Here is a 24346-nt window from a genome sequence, read left to right as displayed (position 1 = left end):
AACAAACAACCCCAGAAACCAAGTACAGTAAAAATACCACCTTAAACTACGAAAACAAAACACCACCCAAACAAAACAAATCCTACAAACTGTAACCAAATAAAACACACACACACACACACACACACACACACACACACACACACAAAACTGTGGAGTCTATTATGTGACATGAGACCTGAGCTACAGTGATTGACATACCCAGTATCACTGGAGAAAATGGATTTTCTCTTTCCCAGCAGGTATAAATGACAGTTTTGTGCTTAATATTTACTCTAGTGGCTAGGTTTTCTGTTAATTTAAAATATAACAAAATAAAATACAATGGGATAAAATAAAAACTATCACACTGAAGTTGAATAAGACAAACCAACATAAGGAAAAAAGTGCAAGAAAAAGCCTGAGTCAGAGACTCACTCTTTGGCAAACTCAGGAATCTCATAAAAAACACTAAATTGGAAGTTAAAATATAAACACAGATGACCTGGTGCAGACCAGTGCAGGCCCTGTTCATGCTGCCTCTGTCTCTGTAAGTTCATATAAGCATTGATTTAGAGGGCTTGTTTTCTTGGTGTCCTCCATCCCCTCTAAGTCTTAAGCATTCTCCCATCCTCTTTGGAGTGTTTCCCTGAGCCTGGAGGGGAGGGATTTGATGATCACATCTCATGTAGGTCTGAGTGTTCCAAGGTCTCTCCCTCTCTGCATAATGTCTGGCTGTGGGGCTCTATATCTGTTTCTCATCTGCTACACGAGAAAGATTCTCTGATGATGGCTGAAAAAGATACTCATCTTTGAGTATAGCAGTATATTATTAGGAGACATTTTATGACTACATTTCCCCTTGTTTTTAGACCAGTATTATTTGGTTTTTATCCTAGGTCCCTGGGCTTTCTAGTCTTGGGTTATTGGTTACCCAAGCAGTATTGGATATGGGATCCATCTCATGGAGTGGGCCTTAAGTCAAATCTGTTACTGGTTGGTTGCTCCCACAAGTTTGTGTCAACACTGTCCTAGCATATCTTACAGGTAGTAAAGGAATGCAGAGAAGGGTTTGTGGCTGACTTGGCGTTTATGTTTCTCTTTTGACAGTATCTTTAACAAATGGTGTTGGTCCAAGTTGGTGCCTGCATGTAGAAGAATCCAAACAGAATCCAAAAAGAACACTTAGTGGCCTGAAGAAAACTCAAGTACAAATGGATCAAAGACTTGAACCTGACAGAAGAGACAATGGGAAATAAGCTTGAACTCATTGACACAGGAAACAAATTTCTCAATTTTAGCACAGGCACTAAAATCAATTAATGAACCTGAGAAGCTTTTTCATGGCAAAGAACACCATCATTCAGACAAGGTGGCAGCCCAAAGTGGGAAATATTTTATCAGCTATACATCTGATAGAGAGGTAATATCCAAAGCATATAAATACCAAGAAAACAAATAACCCAATTTAAAAAGACCTAAGCAGAGAATTCACAGTAGAGGAAGCGCAGATGGCTCAGAAACACTTAAAGAAATGTTCACCATCCCTAGTCATCAGTGAAACGCAAATCAAAACTACTCTGATATTCCATCTTATGCCTATCAGAATGGCTAAGGTCAACAACCCTATTGACAGCTCATACCGAAGAGGATATGAAACAGAGGAACACTCTTCCATTGCTGGTGGGAGTGCAAATTCAAACAGCTACTAAGGAAATTAGTGTGGTGGTTCCTCAGGAAGATGGGAATCAATCTGCCTCAAGATCCAGCTATAGCACGCTTGGGCATATACCCAAAGGACACTCATGTTATCACAGAGACACTTGCTCAACCATGTCGTTGTTGCTCTCTTCATAATAGCCAGAGATAGGAAACAACGTAGATATCCTTCAACAGAAGAATGGATAAAGAAAATGTAGTATACTTATCTTTAATGTTTAACCAAACATTTTACCTCAGACAATTATATTTATTTTGGATTATCAAATCTTTTGGTAACTTTGAAGATTTGAAAACTTATTTAAGCTCTTTTTTTTTTCAGGAATACCATTTTGCCCACGATAGAAAAGCCAAAAGAAAATCTATCTAATCAAACTTAGTTCAACATTAAAATTTACTGAGCATATTAGACAAAATGCTAAGCATTCATAGAGTTGTTATATGTTGTTACATTTGAGGACAAGCTTTTTGAAATCTATGGAAAGGGATATATTAGTGGTTTCTCAGAGCTGATTAATAGATAACCTTGGCTTAACAAAATACAGAATTTGTTGTCCTCTGTGAAAGAAGAAATACAACTCTATTCTGCCTTTTCACTATTTCACTAAGTGCTAATAGTTTTTTTATGTCATTTAATTATTTTAAGAGATCAAGACACGGTTTCACTCTGTATCCTAGACTGGCCTGGAGCTTGCTACGTAGCCTAGCCTGTCCTAAAACTCATAGTGCTCCTTCTGTCTCCCAAATTATGGTACAGGTATGACCATATAGGCTATAGCATCATGTAAAAATAGTCAAAGTAACACACTTCAATGGTTAAAAACATCAAGTGGTATAGTAGAGATCAAGAAAAAAATGGAAGAAAAACAAGAAATATGTCTGTGAGTAGCTGCAGCTCCTTGGGAACATCAGAGTGGCTGTTTACTTAAGCTGGGAGGTAGAAATAGCCTGGACAATACCGGATATGCCATCTCCTAAAACTAGAGTGGATGATCTGATCTGGGCTTTACCTACCTTAGTCCCAGGAACTGTGTTAAGTCATTTCAGGGCTTTTCTTCTAGAAATGAGTCTCCATAATTATGAGCCAATGTTTTTCAGAAATTGATTTGTAAGCAATTAATAAGATTGAAGTGATTTTGGATAAGAGTGAATATTTTATAGCTATCACTTATGTTTAAGGCATAAGAGAATATATAAACTAGAACATCAAATCAATAAATTAACAGACATATTGCTGAGGATAATTATGTTGGTTAAGAAGATTTCTTAAGTAAAAAATATCTCTACTAATATGTGGACAGAGTAAAAATTTTAAAGTGGTAAAAAGATGAAAGAACTCTGAGAAACCACACTTTAAATACTGTGAATATTTTGTTATTTCTTTTCATAATAAAAATTCACTTGCATACATTAAAGTTTTGGAATGGCTATGCTAGAAGACAAATTGACACCGTCAAATAGCCTTTCTGATACAGAATCAGTGTGGGTTTCAGAGGCAGAGTTTATTCCATATGAGATGAATTGGAAAAAATGAAATAGTAGAGGCATGAACATAAGCAAACTGAGAACTGCATTAGCATAAGAATTAATAGAGGAGACTTGCTGGCGTAGACTCAGAGAAAATATGAAATGACCTTCCTATAAATTTGGACACGATCAAGAAAAATCAAAGAAGGTCACAGTAAAAAGAGGATGGAAAGAGTGTGATAGTCTTGCTAAGAATCTGTATGCCCTGGATGGAGTCAAGCAGGACATTAGAAGGTCAGACGGAAGCAGGATAATTCAGAATTATTTGGTACTGTCCCCAAAGCTGCAGGGTGCCACTGCCTTGCTGCCTAAATTCAAGTAGCATCCTTCAATTCTTGTGACAGCCTAAAATCTCTGATGGGGTATCACATTCCCCTTTAATGCTTAGTCTCAGGTTAGCTTAAATGTTATTTCCCTGCTTGTGGTATAATTTCCACACACTGTGGAGGTAATTATCTGCCTCTATTTCTTTCTATCTGCTCATCCTTTCTGAGTTCCGCTGCAGTCCACTGTACTAGAACCAGAGGTTAGGGAGGCAGTGAATATGGGAAGGTTGGTTGAGAAGAGAAGAATATTAGAACAAAGGGTAGGAACTTTCCTTTAGGATCAGGGTGTATTTTGACTAGGAAAGGGACGGGAGTAGTGAATGATCTTATAGCAGATGTACTGACGCTGTGACCCCTATTGGACAAAGTATTTTCTTTCGGTCGGAGCCTCTTAGTTCATTCTCGGTTGCTCAACCCCCAAATAATTACACAGAAACTATATTATTTGCAATAATATATAGTATTTGGATAATAGCTTAAGTGTGTTTCTGGCTAGCTCTTACATCCTAAACTCACCCTTCTCCATTAATCTGTGTATTGCCACGTGGCTGTGGCTTACTGGGTAAAGTTCTGTCCCTGGCATCTGTCTCTGCCGGCTCCATGGTGTCTCCTGACTCTGCCTTCTTTCTCCCAGTGTTCAGTTTAGTTTTCCCTGCCTAGCTCTACTTTGCCTTATCACAGGCCAATGGAGATTCTTTATTCATTAACAAATAAAAGCAACACATATACAGAAGGACCTTTTACATCAGACCCCCTTCCAATGTCGAGACATCCCCCCATTCTGTGCAACTTACAGGATCTCACAGCATGGACCTGGAGTCTATTAGTCAAAATGCTAGCAAAATGATCTTCATTTGCCCTTTTCTGATTTATCTACTTTAAAGTAAGGCTGCTTTTAACTTTGATAAAGTCTAATTTATCTATTTCCCTTGAATGTTTGTGCCCTAGGTGTTGTATCTAAGAAACCACTGTTAAATCACAGTTGACAAAGATATGCTTTCTTCTAAGAATTTATTTTTAGTTCATCCTACCTTTATGGTTTTGTTCTACAATGAACATATATTCACATATTGTGAGGCAGGAGTCCAATTCATTCTTTCCATCTAGGTAAACAGTAGAACCAGAAGCATATGGTCACCGCCATTAAAGCTTATTTTTTGTCACTCTTGTAAAAAAAAAAAAAACAATTAACCATGGATATGTAGGTTTTTCTTTTTCTTGGGTCTTGTTTAATGACTGCCTACATTTTAATTCTTTAGAACTTGAATACACAGTTTAGAGAGGCCCTTTCCCCACCCAATTCTTACCCTCCACTCTTACCTATGATCTCCTTCACTGTTGTTCTCAATGCCATGAGGCAAAACCTGCCCTAGGTTTAGATTCTGTGGTGCTCTACTACAGGAACAGTGTGTCCTTATCTTCCTCTGAGGCTCATCTACCCTAGGAAGGTTCTTCTTAGCTGTTTTCCTTGACTGTCTTCTATGGTTGTTGACTTATTTATGTATTTGTATGAATATATGTATGAACATCCTTGTATATGTATTCCTGAATGTAGTCATCCAGGCAGGGCTTTGTCAGAGATCAGAAGAGGGTGTCTGATTGTCTAGAACTGGAGTTACAGATAGTTGTGAACCACAATGTGGGTGCTGGTGACTGAACCAAGGTCTTTTGCAAGAGCAACAAGTACTCTTAGCCCACTGAAACGCCTTCCCAACCAAACAGTGGCAAATTTTAGTAGGTATTTTTTAATAAACCCTTATCAAATTTTTCTATGAATTTAAGTTAATGTGATTTAAAAGAATATTTTCATTAGTTAAATAATTGTGCTGGTAGAGGTTATGGACACCAATAACATATAACCACTTCACAAGTCCAATTTATTATTTCTTTATTAATTCAAAATATTGTTGACTAGCTTTTATACTATTTTCTATGCATCAAACCTGTAAATTTTTGTGTATCCATCATTTTTAGTTTCCTTATTGTTACCTTTAAAATTAGTATGATTTTATCAGTAAGTTGCTTTTTGTTCGTCTTTTGAGACAGGGTCTACTATCTAGCCTTTGTTGTTCTAGAACTTGTTCTATAGACCAGGCTGTCCTTGATTTCCCAAGATCCTACTGTCTCTACCTTCTGAGTACTAGGATTAAAAGTGTGCATTATCATGTCTGGTCTGTTAAGTTACTTTTAGTTGAAACAGGAAATCTAATAAAATTGCCCTAGTTAATGAGCAAATTTATTATTTCATATAATAGGAAATCTAAAGCTCGACTTGTTTGACTCAGTGGACCAACAATGTTATTACAATCCCATTTCAGGTATTTTTCTCAGCTCTGACATCCATATTAACATCATACTAAGGCTGATTTATCACTTGCTCAGAAGATGTCTACCAGCAAGTAACACTGTTAGACACTTTTGTTCCTGTTCAAAGAGAAATAAAACAGTTCTTCCCATCTATTTTCTTTTCATCTCACTGGACAGACCACACGCTCATTTGTGAACCAATTGTGGACCAGTGGGTCAGATTAGTAAAAAACAGAGGATGGGGTCTGCGACCAGGACCCACTGGCCTTTTTTAGGAGGGGTCAATGTTCAGGGCTAAGCTAGGAAGAAAGAAGGTGCTTATGGATACTAATTAGCAACTTACAGAACCCATTACCAATGAGACTTTTTCCATACAACTTTCAACAGTCTAGCTTCATGCCTACTTTATAAGCAAGTCTTGATGCCTCTGTCATTTCTTCTGCCTATCCTATCTCACTTCAACTTTTCAACTTTTATTAGCATTAAGTAGCTAACACTACCAGTAACACTTAAGCAAGAGCATATAATTAGGGAAAGTTACAGTTCAAGTATAAGGATATTATTCACTAAAGAGCATTGCATGCGATAAATCTGGAATGAGTATCATTGTATTTCTACCCATTGAGCTAACCTAACAGAAATATGATACAAAGGACCATCAGGGAGTATCTTCACTGCTATAAAGGAAGACAGTTTTTCTACTATAACCTTTGGCAATAACAATCCCACAATCAGAGCCAAGCTTTTCCTCTATAACCTTCAGCATTAACAATCCCACAATCAGAACCAAGCTTTTCCTCCATCACCACTGTCAATCACCATTGGCAATAACAATCTCACAATCAGAATAATGATATTAGGTAATTTATATGATTAATTTTTTTTCACTAAATAATTTCCAACACTCAGATGCTGGGAACAGAAGAACTAAAGACGAGGTGACTTTCCTAACATCCACAGAAATAGCGGAAACTGAAGGAAGAAAAAAATCAATATTACAATAGCAAGCACTGGATATAGAGACATAAAGTTAACATAGAATGTTCAGAGCCTTTGGGAAAGGAATTATAGAACTTTACTGGAAAGCGATAAACAATAATTATCACTGTTATAAAAATATTCACTAGAACGCCACTCATCCTCACATTAGTTTAAATTTACTTTGTGAGTTATTAAAATGTAAATCCTAAAGTGATAAGAAGTGAAGTGACAAGGCAGAAAGAGGAATGGACAGCTGCCAAGAGACATGTCTTAGGAGTTGCTCTGCTTTTCAAAGGAAGACAGTTGAGTTGGCACAGAGAGAACGGATGTTAAATGTTGCCGGGGCATGTGCCTAAGGATTGCCAAATGGTGCTTTATCATAACTTAGGCAAACAGAGCACCTCAGGAAACGTGGGGAAATTATGACAAAACGCAACTTAAAATAACCCAAACGTAAAGGGGAGGTTTATAAACTTGTGTGGTTAGTAGAGCCTTTAATACCCAAGTTTTAACAATAAAGACAAAGGTTAAACACCCGATGCTACAAAACAAACTAACTAAACAAACAAAGAACAAGACCTAGAAATTTGGCCCATTCATAAAGTACCATAACCAAAAATAGTAAAGGACAAAAAGGGAAGACTGTTTTCCACATATGACAAAAATTGGCACTAAATGTACAAAACATCCTCAGGAATTTAAAATGGAAAACTAGATGGCCAAGGCTGTAGAGACACGCCCTCACACACTGCTGTTAAGACACAGGCCTTAACTACGAGTTCTTCTTCTGGAAGTTCACCATAAAGAAACACTGTATGATGTGTTCAAACATTTATCCATGTATACTATTAATATGTAATAAAATTATAAATAAAAAGTGTAAACAGTCCATAAAAGTAACCGGGCTAAGCAGAACATGAAGTCATTACAAGAAACACAAGGACTTCAGGTTAAACAAGGGAACAAGTTAGAAAAAGAAGATGTTCACATGATCTGATAGTTTGGGTAGCAATGACAAAAAATTAGACATGCATACATGCACACATACACAATGTTATAGAAGTAAATGTATTAGACGCTACCTTAAAATGGTAGGAATATGGGTGAGTCGGAGCTTATTACTTAAAATTATATTAACAAGAACACTAAGTCATATTGTATTAGCAATTAGCGATATGGCTTTATCTAATTTATACTCATATTTCCTCAGGTTTCCTTTAAAATACCATGAGCAACAAAGAGAAATGATGATGCTCCGATTTTCCCTGAAGATGCTTTTAAAGCTATCGCTTACTCTTGAAATGCTCCAGAGAAGCCACAAAAAATTTCTAGTAGGGATAAGCGCCAGAAACTCCTTTAGCTATCCTTGAGAATTTGTATTTTCTTTTAATGAATAAAGAAAACAACTTCTTTGAAGATTTCCTTGTGGGGTGTGAACATTTAAAACTGCATCAAACTGTAGTTCCTATGTAGGACCCTGCAGTTTACCTATCTGGACTTCTACCTGTAGGCAGTCTGTGTTCCACTCAACTTCTCTTGGCATTTCACTGACACGTGGTTACGGGATGAGCAGTGATATAGTGCAGCAGGCTTCTTGCACTAGGCAGGTGAGAGGGTTGTAGCTCTACTTTCTCTTCACTGTTTGGCTAGAGAGATTCACAAGCCTTTGTGTAGCTGGCCGGGTTGGGGTCCACCCGCACTGCTTCACCCAGATGGTGGTGGGACTTTGATTTCTTTCAGGGAATAAAACTTCTGCTTAAGCCCTTCAATTTTACAGTTAATAAAGTACATACCTCGATCTCCCTTTGATTTTATCAGTCTGAGGACAAAACATGGAGATGGGAAGCCCCTTCCTCCCCATAGTAACAGCAGTGACCGCCGCCACTTCCTTTAGTTCTCTATGCTCATGTGCATTAGTTTCTATCTCTCCATCAGCATGGGCAAAACACCATACGTCATCTCCAGACAAGTAGGTAAACAGTACATTACTCTGACTTGCTTTAAAAAAATGGGCGTAGCCATATCTGGAATGATTAGAGCAGGTGCATCAGATCCATTGCCTGTGTCTGCATGCACCTCTGGATAGCTCTGAATGTCACCCAACACATTTGTAATTAACAACATCATATCACAGTGTGAAAGATTGAGCATTTCTCACTTAGAGATTTGGGAGTTTGGGTAACAGGCTTAGTTAACTGTCCTCAGATCCTAGGGCCACAGAAAAAGCAGCAGCAGAGGCAGATGGGAGGAACAAGAAGGCAGCAGTGGCTTCAGCTGGACTCTCCCTCACCCTAAAGGTGTCTACAGAGACTGACCAGCAGCTAGCGAGGGTGAAGGGACTGAGTGCAGAGTTAGGCTCAGCAATAAAGACCTACTTTAACCTGTGGTTCTGGCATGATTCAATTAGTTGGGCAAGCCTTCTTCTATAAACTAGAGCAACAATCACTCTGTGTACGCCTTTCACTAACTTCATAACAATTTATATGATGCCTTTGGAGTTAAAACCTCCCCCCTCCCCAAATTAGAAAACATTAGGTAACTATGATAACCAAAGACGGCATTTACCTGTCTGGAAAAAGACTCTAGAAATGATGGTCCGGCAGAGTGGGCAGGGAGTGTTTGCAGGGTTGTCTTTGGCCAGAGTCCGAAGGCAGGGCTCGCAGAAGATGTGACGGCAAGGGTAGCACATGTAGGGGTTGAAGTACACATCCAAGCATACAGCGCAGATGTAGCTGTCCTTCTCCTCTGCGTACTCATTCTCATCATCTGTGCTCATCTCATTACTCAAGGTCTGCAGAACACAAGGAAAACATTTTTCTTGGTTTACTGTGAGATTGGATTCCCTGAGAGATGGTGACCTTATATTTTGTTAAAATTAAAATATTTATGAGATTCATATAGTATCTGTTTCCGTAACATATTCCAAGTGATAGAAATCTGATCTGTTAAAGTGAGAGGAAACAAAAAAAAATATGAAAATCCCAGAAGCCTAATATTTCTACAGAAAACTAAACCACACCTAAGCATCTAAAGCACACTTGTGACTCTAACGAGAGTCACAGGCTAAACGTTGCATCTGCCAGCACTGGCATTACAAATATCCCCACCCCTAAACAAAGCAGTGACTGGCATCGCTTATAGGGCATTACTATGGCATCTTCTCAAGATGCTCTCAGGACCCCTCCCTCTTACACTGTGTCCACAGCACTTCACCTTCCATGCCTTCCATCCTTCTGGGTCTCAGTGCCAAGAAGGTGTCAAAGTTAAGAGGCTATCAGGAGGAAGACTTGCTAAAGCAATGTGGGGTAATGATGGGATTAGCTTGGTGGCTAAGAAATATGAGGAACCAGTTCTCTCCCCAAATGTAATAGTCTGGGAGAGGCTGCTTAGAGTTGCATGAGGTATGCTAGACAGTTCCTATTATTGAACCTCAGAGGCAGCCAATTCGTGACGCTGTGGGGATTAAACCAGGGGATCCACTTCAAACATTTAACTCAAATCCTTAGCTCAAACATAGTTAGCAGATGTTAACCATGGCCACCTTCTTCCTCATCATCCCAGTCGCTATAGTTTCTGCTAAAGCCTTAGGAAAAGTCTTCTCAAGCTAGGAGAAGTTCAAGGAAAAATAACCAGATGTAACCAGATGGCTTCTTTTCTCCTCGTGGTGATGAGATCAGTGAATAACACTAGAATGGACCCTGGTTTATTAATAGCTGTAACACATACATAGAGGTATAAACATACACAGAAGACAAAAGAGGCTTGAGATACAAACAGACAGAAACCAACCAAACCCTCTGCAATGCTTTGAATGTCCATCTCTTCCAAAGCTCCTACTGAACCTTAACTCCCCAGTGCACAGTGATGAAGCCCTGGGGTAGAGTTCTCCAGAACAGGATTAGTAACCTTTGTAAAGGCTAAAAGGAGCGAAACTCATCCCTTCCATTCTTCCATTCCTCTGTAGGTGAGAACTGCTGTCACCCCCTACAATGAAGCATCGCAGATTGGGCCTTCATCAACACCTTTCTAGAACCTGAACTAGAGCTTTCCTGCCTCCAAAAATGAGAAAAATTTCTCTTCTTCTAAGTTTACAGTCTGAGGTATTTGTGTTGTAGCACCAAGTATCTCAGCCGACTGGTTTTGAACACCATAGTATACACTGCTATTTATCTAGATGTGTTTGTTTTTCCCATGGCCATTCTCATTTTATAAAAGATACAGCTAAGTCTGAGCCAGTTTATTTTTAAATAAAAATCGTTATTTTTCTTATAGGCATGGGGACATTTTTTATTTAACCTAGCTATTTGTTGGTACTGAGTTAATGTGTTATAAATAATTTTCTTTCCTCTATTTTGACTTTTTGCTCTTCTAGTATCATCCGTTGATGGAATGAGTTCTTAATTCGGTAACAATTTTACTTTATGGGATTTCCATTTTGTGTTTATTTAAGAACCCTTGTCTTTTTTCCAGGGCCATTAAGTTAGCATTACTTTATACTTCATACTATTTCAAAGTTATTATGTACCTAAAACGGATTCTCTTGCATGATGTTCCTTACAGACAAACTCAATCCTCCTGTTGAATCGCTCTTGTCTTTTTTCTTTTTTTAACAAAGAATTTCCTTGCGTACACTACTCTGCAGTGTTACTTTACCAGCAAGTGTCTGGGGGATTTTTTATCTCAGTCATTAGTGTATTGTCTGTGCTGCCCCATAATCATAATCTGCAACCTCAGAAAGACTCAGAAGCTGACTGCTGATCTCCTTCCACGTTAGCTACTCTTCAGCAGTGCTGTGGTCATTCCTGGCCATTTCCACGACTATGTACATGTTGTCATGTTTTGGTTTAAAAGCTAAGGTTTTTACTGGAATTATATTGAGCCTATGGATAAAATTACGATGTGTTAGAAGTCTTTATAATAGAAAGGTTTAATACTCAGAGACTCATTTATCTCCTCATTTATTACAGAAGCATTTAAAATTATCTTGGTACAAATCTCTTCTTATTTGAGCCTTGCCTCCAATTCTACTGCTTATTCCCTCTTCTCAGCTATCCCTTTTCCCAGTGTGACAGGCATGCTCTGCAAACTTTGTACCCAAGCAAATGTGTAAAGCAGAAACTGCATCTTTAGCTCACGCTGCCGTTCTCTTCTCTCTTTCAACAGTAAAACATCCCAAGAGACTCACTATAGGGTGTTGTAGGTGATTGCTGCTTCTTACTTCCTACCCTCTCTTCAACTCACTACCCTGCCTTCTGTTTTTAACACCATAAGGGGACTACTTACACAACCGTTAATGGCCTTCAGTGTGGCCATATTAGAACACTTTCTGAACTGTCTTTCCTTGCTCTCTCAGAGCATTTTCTGGGTAGACCAAGTCTGGAAAGCAGAGCTGTTTGAGCCGTCATGCTGGAGCTACAAGCAGTTATGAGCCAATTAATATGGGTGCTGGGAACTGGCCTTTAAGTGTTCTTAATCACTGGATTCATCTCCAGCTCTGTCAAATATTAATCTCTAAACATGGTTTAGTCAGAGCTTGTTAAGTTAGAGCAGTGTCAGAAATGTTACATGTTTCTAGCCAAGTTCATTAAATAAGTAGTGAGCATTATTCAGCAAACAATGACTACACAAAGTATCTTATCCCAGGCTAGATGGGAAAGGCTGTAACTATCTTTTATTGACAGAAAATGGTATTGGGAAGCAGGTAACAAGAACTATATAAGATGTTTCCTATATGTTCCTTATATGTTTTCTACATTACAATTTTTTTATAATGATTCATGTTTATTTTGGATTATATTACTATTGGCTGGTTATACCTTTTTAGTGGAAACAAGGGAATGCATGTTCTCTTCTACATAGATCACTTTTTGTGTTTATCATTATTAGTTTAAATTTACTTTATTTCCCAAAATGTCCATTTCACTATGCTTGCTAGATTCCACAGATTTTCCTTCCATTCAAATAATAAACCCCTTGGACTGGTGAGATGGTTCAGCTGGTAAAGGTACCAAGCATAAAGACTTGAGTTTGATCCCTAAGATCCACATTGTGGAGAGAACCAACTCCTACAAATTGTCCTCTGGCTTATATATGCATGCATGCAAAAATATATAAAAGTCTAAGAAATAAAACCATACAGTCATGTTAGCCTTTGCATAGTTTCTACAGTTAGAAAAGGTTTGGGTTCTGATTTTAATATTCATACTTTTCCTTAGTGAGACTACCTTTCCCTCGATATACTAATCAATGGATACACTTTTCTCTCACATAGCATTTGGGTTCTTAATGTTTTATTTTTTTTTCACACTGATCAATTTATTTTGTACATGCACGTGTATGCCACAGGCCAGAGAATAAATGGAGAAGTTGATTCTCTCCTCCCATCATGTGGAGCCTGGCTCTAAAATACTTATTATCGTGAATGGCAGTAGGCACGTTTACCTGTTGGGCAACTTCACTGGCCTTCATGTTTACATTTTCAAACTGAGTAATAAACGCATTACAATTTTGTGAGTAAACGTAATGATCCCACAGAAAGCAGATGATGACTTTTATGTACTCACTCTTAAGATATGTATCTGGGGATTTTGCTGAGTTCTGCCCAACTCCTGTAACTACAGAACTTTATATCACAGTTGATGGAATGCAGCATGGCTGGGGTAGATGAGGTTTCTCTGTATCTGTTTATATGCTTTTAATCCCTACCAAGGAATTAAATGTCTACTTACTGACATCAATATTGGCTGCTTACTTTCTCCCAAGTAAAACGAACAAGGATAATGAAAATCATACATAAACAGTTTTCATAAAAAGTCATTTTTTAAGTTCTGCCAGGCCACCAATAGTGGCCTCTCTATCATTCTAGAGGTGGATACTGGAAAGTCACTAAAACACAGCAGAGAACAACAGGTAACTTAGAAACAGGTAACTACATAAATTCTGTTATGCATGGACCACTGGGATTTAGGCAGAGTGACTAAGAAAAAGCAGGGTCAGGGAAAGAAGTACCTATATAATACAGCCCAAAATACAGGTATTGACTTAGTGAATAAATCACTATAAGCTACTAGAAAAGTGACCACTCATGTCATGCACTGGAATGTATTTGGGAGACACTGTCACCTCTGAAAAACAAAATGAGAGAGAGAGAGAGCAAAGAAAACGTAAAAAAAAAAAAAAAGATCTCAGTAGCACGACTTGGTTGCTGTTGGTTTTGTTTGACATGGTACATACAAAAGGAAAAGGTAAGTTCACTTCAAACATTATTAAAGGAGGAACAGAAGCAAACAGCATTGAAAGAGACAACTGTTTCTCACGCTCAATCAATAAAGTACTTCAAAAACGTTTAAGAAGCAAAGGTCAACCTGTAGCCAAAGATCAATGGGGTGTCACTTGCAACACATGGTGGTTGTAGTTCAAAATTGTATAGGGAGATTCAAGATGCTAAATAAACACCCAGCATAAACCTCCTCTTTCACAAAAAGAGCCAAAATAGCAGGTATGCAGTTATATTTGAAATGAGCGATTGACAGAAACCACTAAAGATCCTCAAGAAAGGGTCTGAAATGTTCTTATATTCAGAGACAGCAGCACAGCAAGAGAAATAAAACACACGGTATTTGCTGTTGTGGCTCTTCGGGTAGGGTAAAATGAGTCCCTGTAGTTAGGGATCTGAGCTGAAGAGAAAACACCAGCATACTGTACCATTGTAGAGCTGGCAACCTAAAGAAGTTTCACAATCTGTATAGGCTTGTAGCCCACTCAGGTGGAAAACCTGAAATCTGCTCAGTAGCCTTGCTTTGAGAAAGGATATCATATCATGTGACCTAGCAATTGCCCAGAGTACACGGAGGCCATCTTGTGAAATAAGCTATTTGTCTGTATTTGAGCAGCTCAGAAATACCTGACTATTTCCATGGTATGCACAGAGTCCAACACCATTAACCATAATAAAACTTATAGAAAGACTATAATCTGATACTCAGGTAGACTCAAAGACAAGATTGCATAATAGATAGATCTAAAGCACATCTCCAGTAGAAGGTCATTTACTAAGTAGGAAACTCTTTAGGTAGAGAAAGCTGAGTCCCTAGAAATTAAAGTATCATTTGGGAGCACAAAAAATACATGATGCTTCAAGCATCACAATATTTTTCAAAGAACACAGAACTCTTTAGGAGCAGATCCCAATGAAGTGACTGCTTGAGACACCTGTGAAATATTGAACACAGCCTTTACAACTAGGCTTGGTGACAGCAAAGAGACTACAGATGGCTCAATGGTTTCAAATGTGTATGGTTCTTGCAGAAGGCTCAAGTTTGGTTGCTAGCACCAACATTAGGCAGCTCACAACCTCCTGTAATTACTTCTTCACGAAATCCAACCTCTTCCGAACTGTGCAGGCACCTATACTCACATGCACATACTCCATAAACACCCCCCCACACACACACAAATAAAAATAAATCTTTATGAAAAAAAGAATATGAGAGCCAAGTGCAATAAAGTGCAAGAGATAATTTTCACAAGACCAAATGCATGTAAAATTGTTTTTTTAAGGAACAACTCTGATTTATTTCTTTAGTCTTAAATAATAGGATCTCTTGAGTTCACATTTTTATTTTGAGTTGAAGAATCTCATTTCTTATAAAGGTCAATCAATAAATAAATGACCCTAGTGTCTGATTTCTAGGTAGATAAGAGGTATCACTGGGATTCTATTAGAAAAAAAAAACCACTGCTCAGTATACCACCTCCAACAAAAATTTATCAGTTGGCTCAGAAACACTAAATGTGGCTCCTCCTAAGCCACATGGTGCAACACCATGTACAAAGCACAAGATGGTCTCTTGGTTTTATCATTTTCTTCTAAATCTGAAGGGCTTCTCTTGTCTTATTCCTTACCCACATTTCTTTGCAGCAGAAAACCATGTATATGTTAATATATCAACCAATATTTTTGTTTGCTTGTTTCGATTGTTTGCAGTTTTGTTTATCCATCACCCTACTTTATTCAGGAAGAAGCAGACAATGTTTTCCTCTCCCAAGGAATGAATAACACACAGTACATATATAACAAATATGTTAAATTGATAAACTTTTCGGTATTCTATTTTCAAAGTATATGATTCTCAGTACAAGTGATGGATTTGAAGGACCTCTGTCAGGCTCTTTCCCTCCTTGTCCTCTTATACTCAACACACACTAGACAAAGGTGATAAAGGGTTATGGCAAGACACTGCACTCAACACACTCTAGACAAAGGTGATAAAGGGTTATGGCAAGACACTGCACTCAACATGCTAGACAAAGGTACTATAGGGTTCTGGGAGTTATGGCAAGACATTGTACTCAACATACTAGTTGAAGGTGCTATAGGGTTATGGCAAGACATTAGTGGCTCACTACCTGACCACCAACCTTATACTAGCTCTAAGTTGAATATTGCCCACACGATGCCATCTTCAGAATACAGAGAAAGCAAAGCTTCTGAATTCTTTCATGCTTAGAGGAGTAAGGAACAACAGAAGATGGTACTGAGTCATCACTGAGTAGATAGTAAGGGTTGTTTCACCAGCACAAGAAACTATGCTGAACTGGGATGCTGACTGCTCAATTGGCATCAGTCAGGCCAACAATTCATCTCTCCTACCAACATTCTGATATGTAAAAGCACCAGAAATTTTAAAACACAGACATAAGGGGATGGAGTGTTGACACTACACAGGCTAAGATTTACTTTTTAACTCATGTAAAATGTAGGATCAAACAGAAGTTGATTGATAAAAACAAATGTGTATTATGCATTATTTGTATATCATGCATGGAGGATATTTAATTAAAAATCATAAACATCCACTTCTTAAATACCCAACTCTATAGACTATGCACAATACTCAATAAATTCTTATTTTTTCATCTATTATTTAACCTCTTCACAGAAACTTAAATTACTCCAACATTTAACTACTATTTTACTGTATTTTTCCATAAGACTGATACAACATTCACACCATGTCATAGAAAGACCTTAGCTATTAAGCTTATCAGCTTATCAGGAAATAGCAATGATTAAGAAAACAGCACATGGAGGTTATTTTAAATATATCTTTCAGAATCCTTTAGGTGTATTATTCTTAAAGAAATATAAATTTTTACAAATGTCATTGTTGTGTCATAAGAATTTATATTTCTGTCTCAGACTATGACTCCAAATCTGCATAAATACATATTCCAAATCTGACGGTTTGGGAGTTCTAACATATGCTAGCTTCCATACCAGCCATCAAAAGTTACATATTTTAAGAAATAACTAGGGAAGCTTTTTATATCACCCTAAACCTCCACTTTTGATCAATATGGAGAACCAAATCAACACAGGAAGTCTTCCTTCAGGCTGGTTGAATAAAAATTCAGGATGAAGGATGAAGGGTTAACTAACACTCCTCCCCAACACACACACTGCAGATGGAAATCAAAGCTCTCCTTTCTGTGCTGAGCAACACGTGAGAATGGGTGTTTGTGTCTCAAAAGCCTCTTTGGCTTGACGAAGAGGTTCTAGGATGGTAAATTAACTGCAGTGTACATTATTCGTGGGCGTGGGGCTAATTCAGAATTTCTAACTCAGAAACGTTGAAATGAAAAAATAGTAACTGTAAAATAAGTCCTTCATTGGTCAAAACTATAATATCACAACAAAGTAAAAGTCAGCCTGGTGGTCTTGTGCCCACACCACAAAGAACATAAGCCTCACCCACAAGCCACTCACACTGAAGATGAGCTCACTCTAGAATTTACCAAGTAGACCAGAAGAAGATTAGATGTGCCATGTATATATACAAGCAGATGCATACCTAACAGAATGCATTTCCTTTGCTTTTCTTGAGAAGGTCTCATGTAGCCTTGCGTGTGATTTCGGACTTCTAGATTCCTCTTTAGATCTCCCAGATACTGTGATTACAGGCTCTGGGAACCACACCCACCAAGAATTTACTTTTGGACAACTATACTGACAAATACAGAATGAGTTTTAAGTGGTTATTTATGAAATTCCCCAAAAGAGAATTTACAAGAGGAGTATGTTCACTTAATTGGGTTGAATAAAAGTGGCCTAAGGAAAGCAGATTTGAAATAAGATGTCCAGATGGAGAATTTATACGTGAAAGGTTAGAGAAGAAAGGACTGGTATAGTAGAAACTATCCCCGAGGAAAGCATAGGGAACAGTTTTCCTCTATCGTTCTCAGAATCATTGTGTTTTGTTGAATTTTACTCTGCATCACCTTGTTTCCTGCTGCTCTTAGACTCAGCAGGTATTATCTTGTCTCCATCTCTCTTGGACTCTTGACTACACTGCATTGATAAATATCCCTTTCAGACATTCCCAAGCACAGAGATGAGGGACTGGACATCCCAGGACATGGCACTCATTTCCCATGCCCACGCTTTCCTCTGTTTCCATAGAAATGAGAGTCTGTAGTGTCTGGTTGTAAGCCGCTCCCTCACCCTCCCTCCATCTGCATGACTTCCCTGAGCAATGGACTCAGGGCTTATGTTCACAGTTGCACTCAGATGACCTTCAGGAACAGAACTCCAGATTAACCCTTCCTCCCTTTTTCTTTTTCTTTTCTTTTTTTTTTTTTTTGGTGTGGGGGAGCATGTATCAAAGTCAGGGCTGAACTTGCAATATACCCCAAGATATAGTTTCAAACACACAGGAATCCTTCTGCCTCAGCTTCCTAAGGGATGAGATGAGTACATGTAGGTAGTTATAAGTCATTATCATAGTGGGAAAAGTAAACAAAAAATGCATCAGTTATATTCTGGTCATAACTTAATAGCATCTTTATTTTCATCAAAATCACCTAAATTTACCCTCACATACATCTGCAGTATGAAAAAAGGACTTTGAAACTTTATGCTTCCCTGAGTTAAAATCCTATTTGGGAGAAGAAAAACAAACAAACAGAAAAACATTTGAGGTAAAAAATAAAAATACAAAGTGTATTGATTCAGAAAAATCAAAACTGAATTTCTAGTTTTGTTATCTAATGTACATTATTTAATCTCTAGGTCCATTTACCTGACAGCACACTTAGAATAATACCAATCTGCCTTCTGGAGTTGTGGGAGTCAATTGATGTCATTCACACAGAGCCTGAAAAGAACAGCATCTTTAGGGTGTTGGGCACATGGAGCCCGTGTTAATCAGGAGCACTCTCTGCAGTGTGCTCACTGTGGGGATGACTACACAAGGAAGGGAGCACCCCACGACTCATGTCAGCCCTGCCCCAGCGCTTACTTCACACTGACAAAGCCCACTGTACTTTGAAGTCTGGCACTGCTGAAACTCTCCATTTGATTTCATCCCATCTGAGCAGGACAGGCCATCAGCAACAGCACTCCTACCTGACAGGGAAAGCTCAGTGCTCTACTCAATGACTCTAAGCAGATTCTTGTCTCTTTGTGGAACACTGTGAAATACACGAACCCTTTGATATCCCAAAAAGAAAGAGAGGGCTGCCTTTTATTTTGGGGTGCACTGAGAACTGAGGAGAGCTGAGGTATCTCTTAGCAACAATTGTGTACAGAATTTATCTCACCCATGGATTTTAGCCTGGCAATAAATGACTAAAGTGTATTCTGTAGGAATGCCTGCAATAAATGAAAACTGTGCTTGCCTCTGAGTTCCAAATTGAATTTTTATATATATTAGCTCATTACTTCATATATATGCCAGTACCTGTGGCATTTCTACAGGAAAATCAGCCTAACTCGGAAATAAATGCTGAGGTTTGATAATAACATCAGGGATGGACTAGGGACCAATCAGTCTCAAAAGCAGCAGTTTTATTCCTGTGGGTTGTGATCCCCTTGGTGGTCGCATATTGGATATCCTGCGTATCATAAATTTACATTACAATTCATAACAGTAGCAAATTCATTATGAAATGGAATACTATGGTTGGGGGCCTTACGTGAGGAACTGTAATGGTCACAGCATCAGGGAGGTTGAGATCTCCTGCTCGACAGGCTCGTGCAATCTATTCTGTACAGCACAGCCTACCACAGCACTGCTTGCCTGATGCACAGTTCACTTCAGACAAACACTGGGAGCCGCAGGGAGGGATTTTGAAAATCACTTACATTTCCATTACGGATAAAGCAAACCCGTTTCAGGTTTGTACCTGAGCACACGGGAACACTGCAGTGCTCTGCGAGTCATAAAGAGACACAGAGGAGGTTCATCAAACCTGCCACATGTGGGCTGCAGCTGGCATGACAGCCCATCACAGGAAATTTTAGGGAGAACAAAAGCATCACATATTTCCTCTTTAAAATGATGACAGAAAAGTGTGATCATTTTAAGTGTGGAATACATAAATTAAGGCAGCACAAAAATAGTATAGACATGTCAAAAAACGAGCAGAGAGGGATGCGGCAAATCTGCCATTAAATGGCTTCTCTACAACCCCTCATCAAAGGAAGCGACAGGTCAGGAGGAGAGGAAACAGAGCACAAGGCAGGCAAGAATGGCACGAGCAAGGTTGGACATGGGCAGTGACGCAGACAGGGGTGTGTCACACAACACGGATGTCACTTAGATGCTACAAGAGGGAAGGTGAACTGGCCGTTCCCACACAGGAGAACTGTGATGCTGTGCTGTCTGGACCAGTTTATGAAGGGTCACTTGATGAAAAGAAACATTTAGGGAAGGGTGTTTAAGGAAGAGCTGGCAGCTCTGTAAGTAGCTGACAGAACTTAAGAGGGATGAAAAGTGGGCCACCTTCCCGAAGGCTCTTCTTCTGTAATCCAAATATAAGATGACAGGAGCTGGACCAAGATTTTTGGCTGCAGAATTGTGGAAAAATGAGCAACAGCTAGAGTAAGTTTTGCTTTGGAAAGAAAAACATTTGTTCTTTCTGTAATTCAATCATATTTTCTCTCTGTGGTATGTGTGTGCATGGGTCCGTGTGTGTGTGTGTGATGAATACACACATGTGCACAGGTATATGAGCCTATGAATGACCATGTAGAGGCCAGGGCATTGTGTGTCTTCCTCCACTGCTTTCTACCTTATGTTTTTGAAATGAAGGATCACAGTGAGGCTGGTGTTCGCCTTCTTAGGTAACTGGTTAGTGAGCTCTGGGGAGAGGCCCGTCTCACCCTCCCCAGCGCTGGCGTTACTGGCATGTGCGGCATTCCTGGCTTTTGCACAAGCGCTGTGGATTTGATCTCGGGTGCTCTTGTGTCCACAGCAAGTATTCTTCCTTAACGAGTCACATTTCTAGCTCCTCAATCAGACAGTTTCTGAGGCGAAAACTGCTAAATCTCTGATGTATTTTTCTCCATCTACAAGAGGCACTATGGATTTTAAAAGTTAAAGATTCACTTAGATGGCAGGATCAGAAATGTCAATATAGAAATGTCAGCAGAGGATATACAAAGAGGCTTATGTTCCCCCCACACAAATTCTCTGCAAGAGATTTGGAAATCTTCAATAGAAAAGGAGATGCCTCAAACTGAGACATCATGGGTATTAAAATAGGGAGTCAAGGCTTGAATGAGACATTTTATTGCTTCTTAAGTTTTAATCTGGCTGGATGAAGATTCATTTTGAGCACTAGTACCATGGTTTGAATTCAACAAATAAATAATACTTAGATCCATTGTCTATTGTGTAGGAAAACACAAGATAAGTAGGAACTAAAATCATAGACAGCAGAAACAACACCAGGCCACAGGAAAAGCCCAGCTTGAAGGTTAGCTTCACCACCTGGTGAGTCTAGAAGAATCTAAGCAGAAAACTGATAATGGTGATTTTTTAAAAACTAATATTTAATTTTTAATTACAACAGTAACTTTTTCTTTAAAAGTTTTATTGGAGAGAATATCTTATATCTTTTTCTATAATTCAAGAATACCAGGTGATAAAAATTTTATAACAGGTAATTGTTAAAAGTAAGAAACACCTATTTTGAGCAGGACTCAAATGTTTCTTGTTGTTGTTAGTAGCCCATAACAGTGTAGGCTCATTTCCTAAGTAATAATTAATCCACCAGATGATACAGTATCATGATAACTATAAAAAAGAGGAGGCTGTGTATTATAATTGTGCTACTGACAGCAGCCCTGGATTAATTGGTTTAAACTTATAACCCATCTGAGGTTAAAATCAGAACTCAGTGTTGCCTTTATATCTGTTCTGCTAGGAATCATTTTCCTGGTATCCACCAAAGAATCCCCTGGCACTATTTTCTGTGTGAGACAGACACATGTTACAACATTGGTTTTTGACCTATCTTGTTGTTTGTCAAATATTGTGAATAACAGAAAAGGAGACAATGATATTTTATAGTCCATCAAGTTGTGAGAGACAGAATACAATTAAAGCACAAGGTCTCTGTGTACAGAGAAATGAACAGCAGTAACAGGCCTGGAACGTCGGGCAGGGAATGAAGAGACTCTGTCCTCAAACAACAGTACAGATAGATCTTCATAACCAAAGATAATCCCAACGAATCCCAGAGCCTAAGCTGTGTATATAAAGTCCAAAAATAAAAAGAAACAATGTATTAACTGTACCCATGTGTGTATAATGCAACCCAAAATGAAATATGAAATACACTTGGCTAAGAATGTTTCAGTTCTTGGGCTGGGCAGTGAGATGGTAAAAGTTTATACAAGGTAAGTAGGAACTAAAACCATTATAAAATACTTTATAATTTAAAGTAAGTAAAATGTCCTAAAATAAAAGTATCAATTGATGATGATGTTTTATGATAAACCACGATTATGAAAATTTTAATTTGTACACTGAATAAGAATTATTTTCCATTTTTTAAAACGTTAGCTTTGTTTTTCATCTTTGTGAAGCCATTTTGTCCATTACTTTCTCACGTCATGGATGCTACCCCAAAGTGAAGGGGGTGGTAAATTAGGAAACATCCATAGTTAAAAAGTCATTACCTGTTGCTTGTCTTTTAAGTCTATATTCAGCATCCCAGATACAGAAGTCCCAGGACCTGTACTCATCTCCACGCCAATCTGAATGTAATTCTAATGCTATTCATGTCCAGCATACCTACACCCTACTCTTTCTTTGGTTGGGACCCTAGGGGACGAAATATTTGAAGCAGAAGCTTCTAAAGACACACATACTTGGCCATGAAAATTTTCCACTGGGTAGAAGTATCAGCCATAGACCACAGACAGGTCCATGGGGAACCTAGAGCACGGGAGAGGGAACATAGCACCTGTCTCTCACAGAAGTTTTGGGGGACTCTTGCCAAAAGCCTTAATTCTCAACATAAATTTAACGTGCAAAAATGATTTTCTACACAAGACCTATAAAATAAACGAAATCCTCTATGACTCTATACATCAGTGTCACTGTGTTTCTGAAAATTAGTGTTGCCTACATACATAAATCTCTGCTTAAACAATATGAGATAATTTTAACTGAGGAGTTCTTATTGCTGTGATTATTTTGAGATATAGTCTCCTCTCCATACCCCAGGCTAACCTTAACTTCACTATGTAGCCCAGGATAACTTTGAACTTGTGGCAATTTTCCTGATGATTTTTTCCAAGTCCTAGGATGATAGACATTAGTTTAGTTCTTTTTTTAATAATTAAAAGGCCTATTTTCCCAGTAAACTATACATTTAAATTCATATTAACTGAGACACAGCAGCAGGAAAGTGATAAGTTAGCAGGTGCAAATGGAGGAGGGCAGATGCTGATTTCTGGAGAGTCAGTGTTGAAGTGTGAGGAGAGCAATGTAAATTGAGTGGGTGTGTGTAAGCCAGCAGCACAGAGTCAGGGTACTGGTACCACTGCTGCCTGATGCTGCTGCCATTCTAATTCCTCCTGAGTACTTTTACTTTTCCGTATATGATAAAAGGAAGAAGGTAGCGATTTTAAAGAATGGACGACTCAACAATTTCTCTCATCTCCCTATATATTTCATTACATTCATTTATATCCCGTAAGTAAGCGATCTCTTAGTAAGAAATATCACAGTGATGGCTATCTCAGATGTAGAATTTTACTAAAGTCATCACAGATGTAAGAAAACGTTGGATATATATAATAATGAAGCATCATGAGAAATTTCTGAGAACAGAGATGATATTGCCTGACGTCAACAACAGCACTGTAGCAGGCTTTCTTTGGGTTCCCAACCAGTTCATGACACAGAGACTTATTATTAGTTATGAATGTTTGGCTTTATCTTATGCTTCCCCACTAGCTCTTATAACTTATTTCAGTCTCTTTCTCTTTCTCTATGTTTTGCCTCAGGGCTTTTTACCTTTCTCCTCTGTACATTCTTCTCCATCCCTCTCTAGCTAGTGGCTGCCTGGCTGGCTGGCCCTGGGTGACTCCCTCTTTTTCTCCCCCATTCTCTTCTTTTCTTTTCTCCACAGCCCCGCCTACTCCTCTATTTCTGGCTACTGGCCAGTTAGCTTTTTATTAGACCAATCAGGTGCCTTAGGGAGGCAAAGCA

The 24346-nt window shown here is 38.5% G+C and overlaps 1 protein-coding gene across 4 annotated transcripts in view; it reads right to left on the bottom strand.

Moving 5' to 3' along the window:
- The window catches only part of Rnf180 (ring finger protein 180), a 150563-nt gene that overhangs the window by 40719 nt on the left and 85498 nt on the right, over positions 1–24346 (bottom strand). For all 4 annotated transcript variants that reach the window (XM_041663756.1, XM_041663754.1, XM_041663753.1 and 1 more), the window contains exon 6: positions 9405–9630. In XM_041663756.1, the coding sequence (XP_041519690.1) occupies positions 9405–9630 (226 nt within the window). The remainder of the gene's footprint in view (positions 1–9404; positions 9631–24346) is intronic.

The sequence above is a fragment of the Microtus oregoni genome, unplaced genomic scaffold (assembly GCF_018167655.1).
Source record: "Microtus oregoni isolate MIOR12 unplaced genomic scaffold, Mior012 000014F_ref0000157, whole genome shotgun sequence".
Classification (NCBI taxonomy): Eukaryota; Metazoa; Chordata; class Mammalia; order Rodentia; family Cricetidae; genus Microtus; species Microtus oregoni.
Note: the sequence above shows the minus strand (reverse complement) of the source record. Positions and strands in the feature narration are given on the sequence as shown.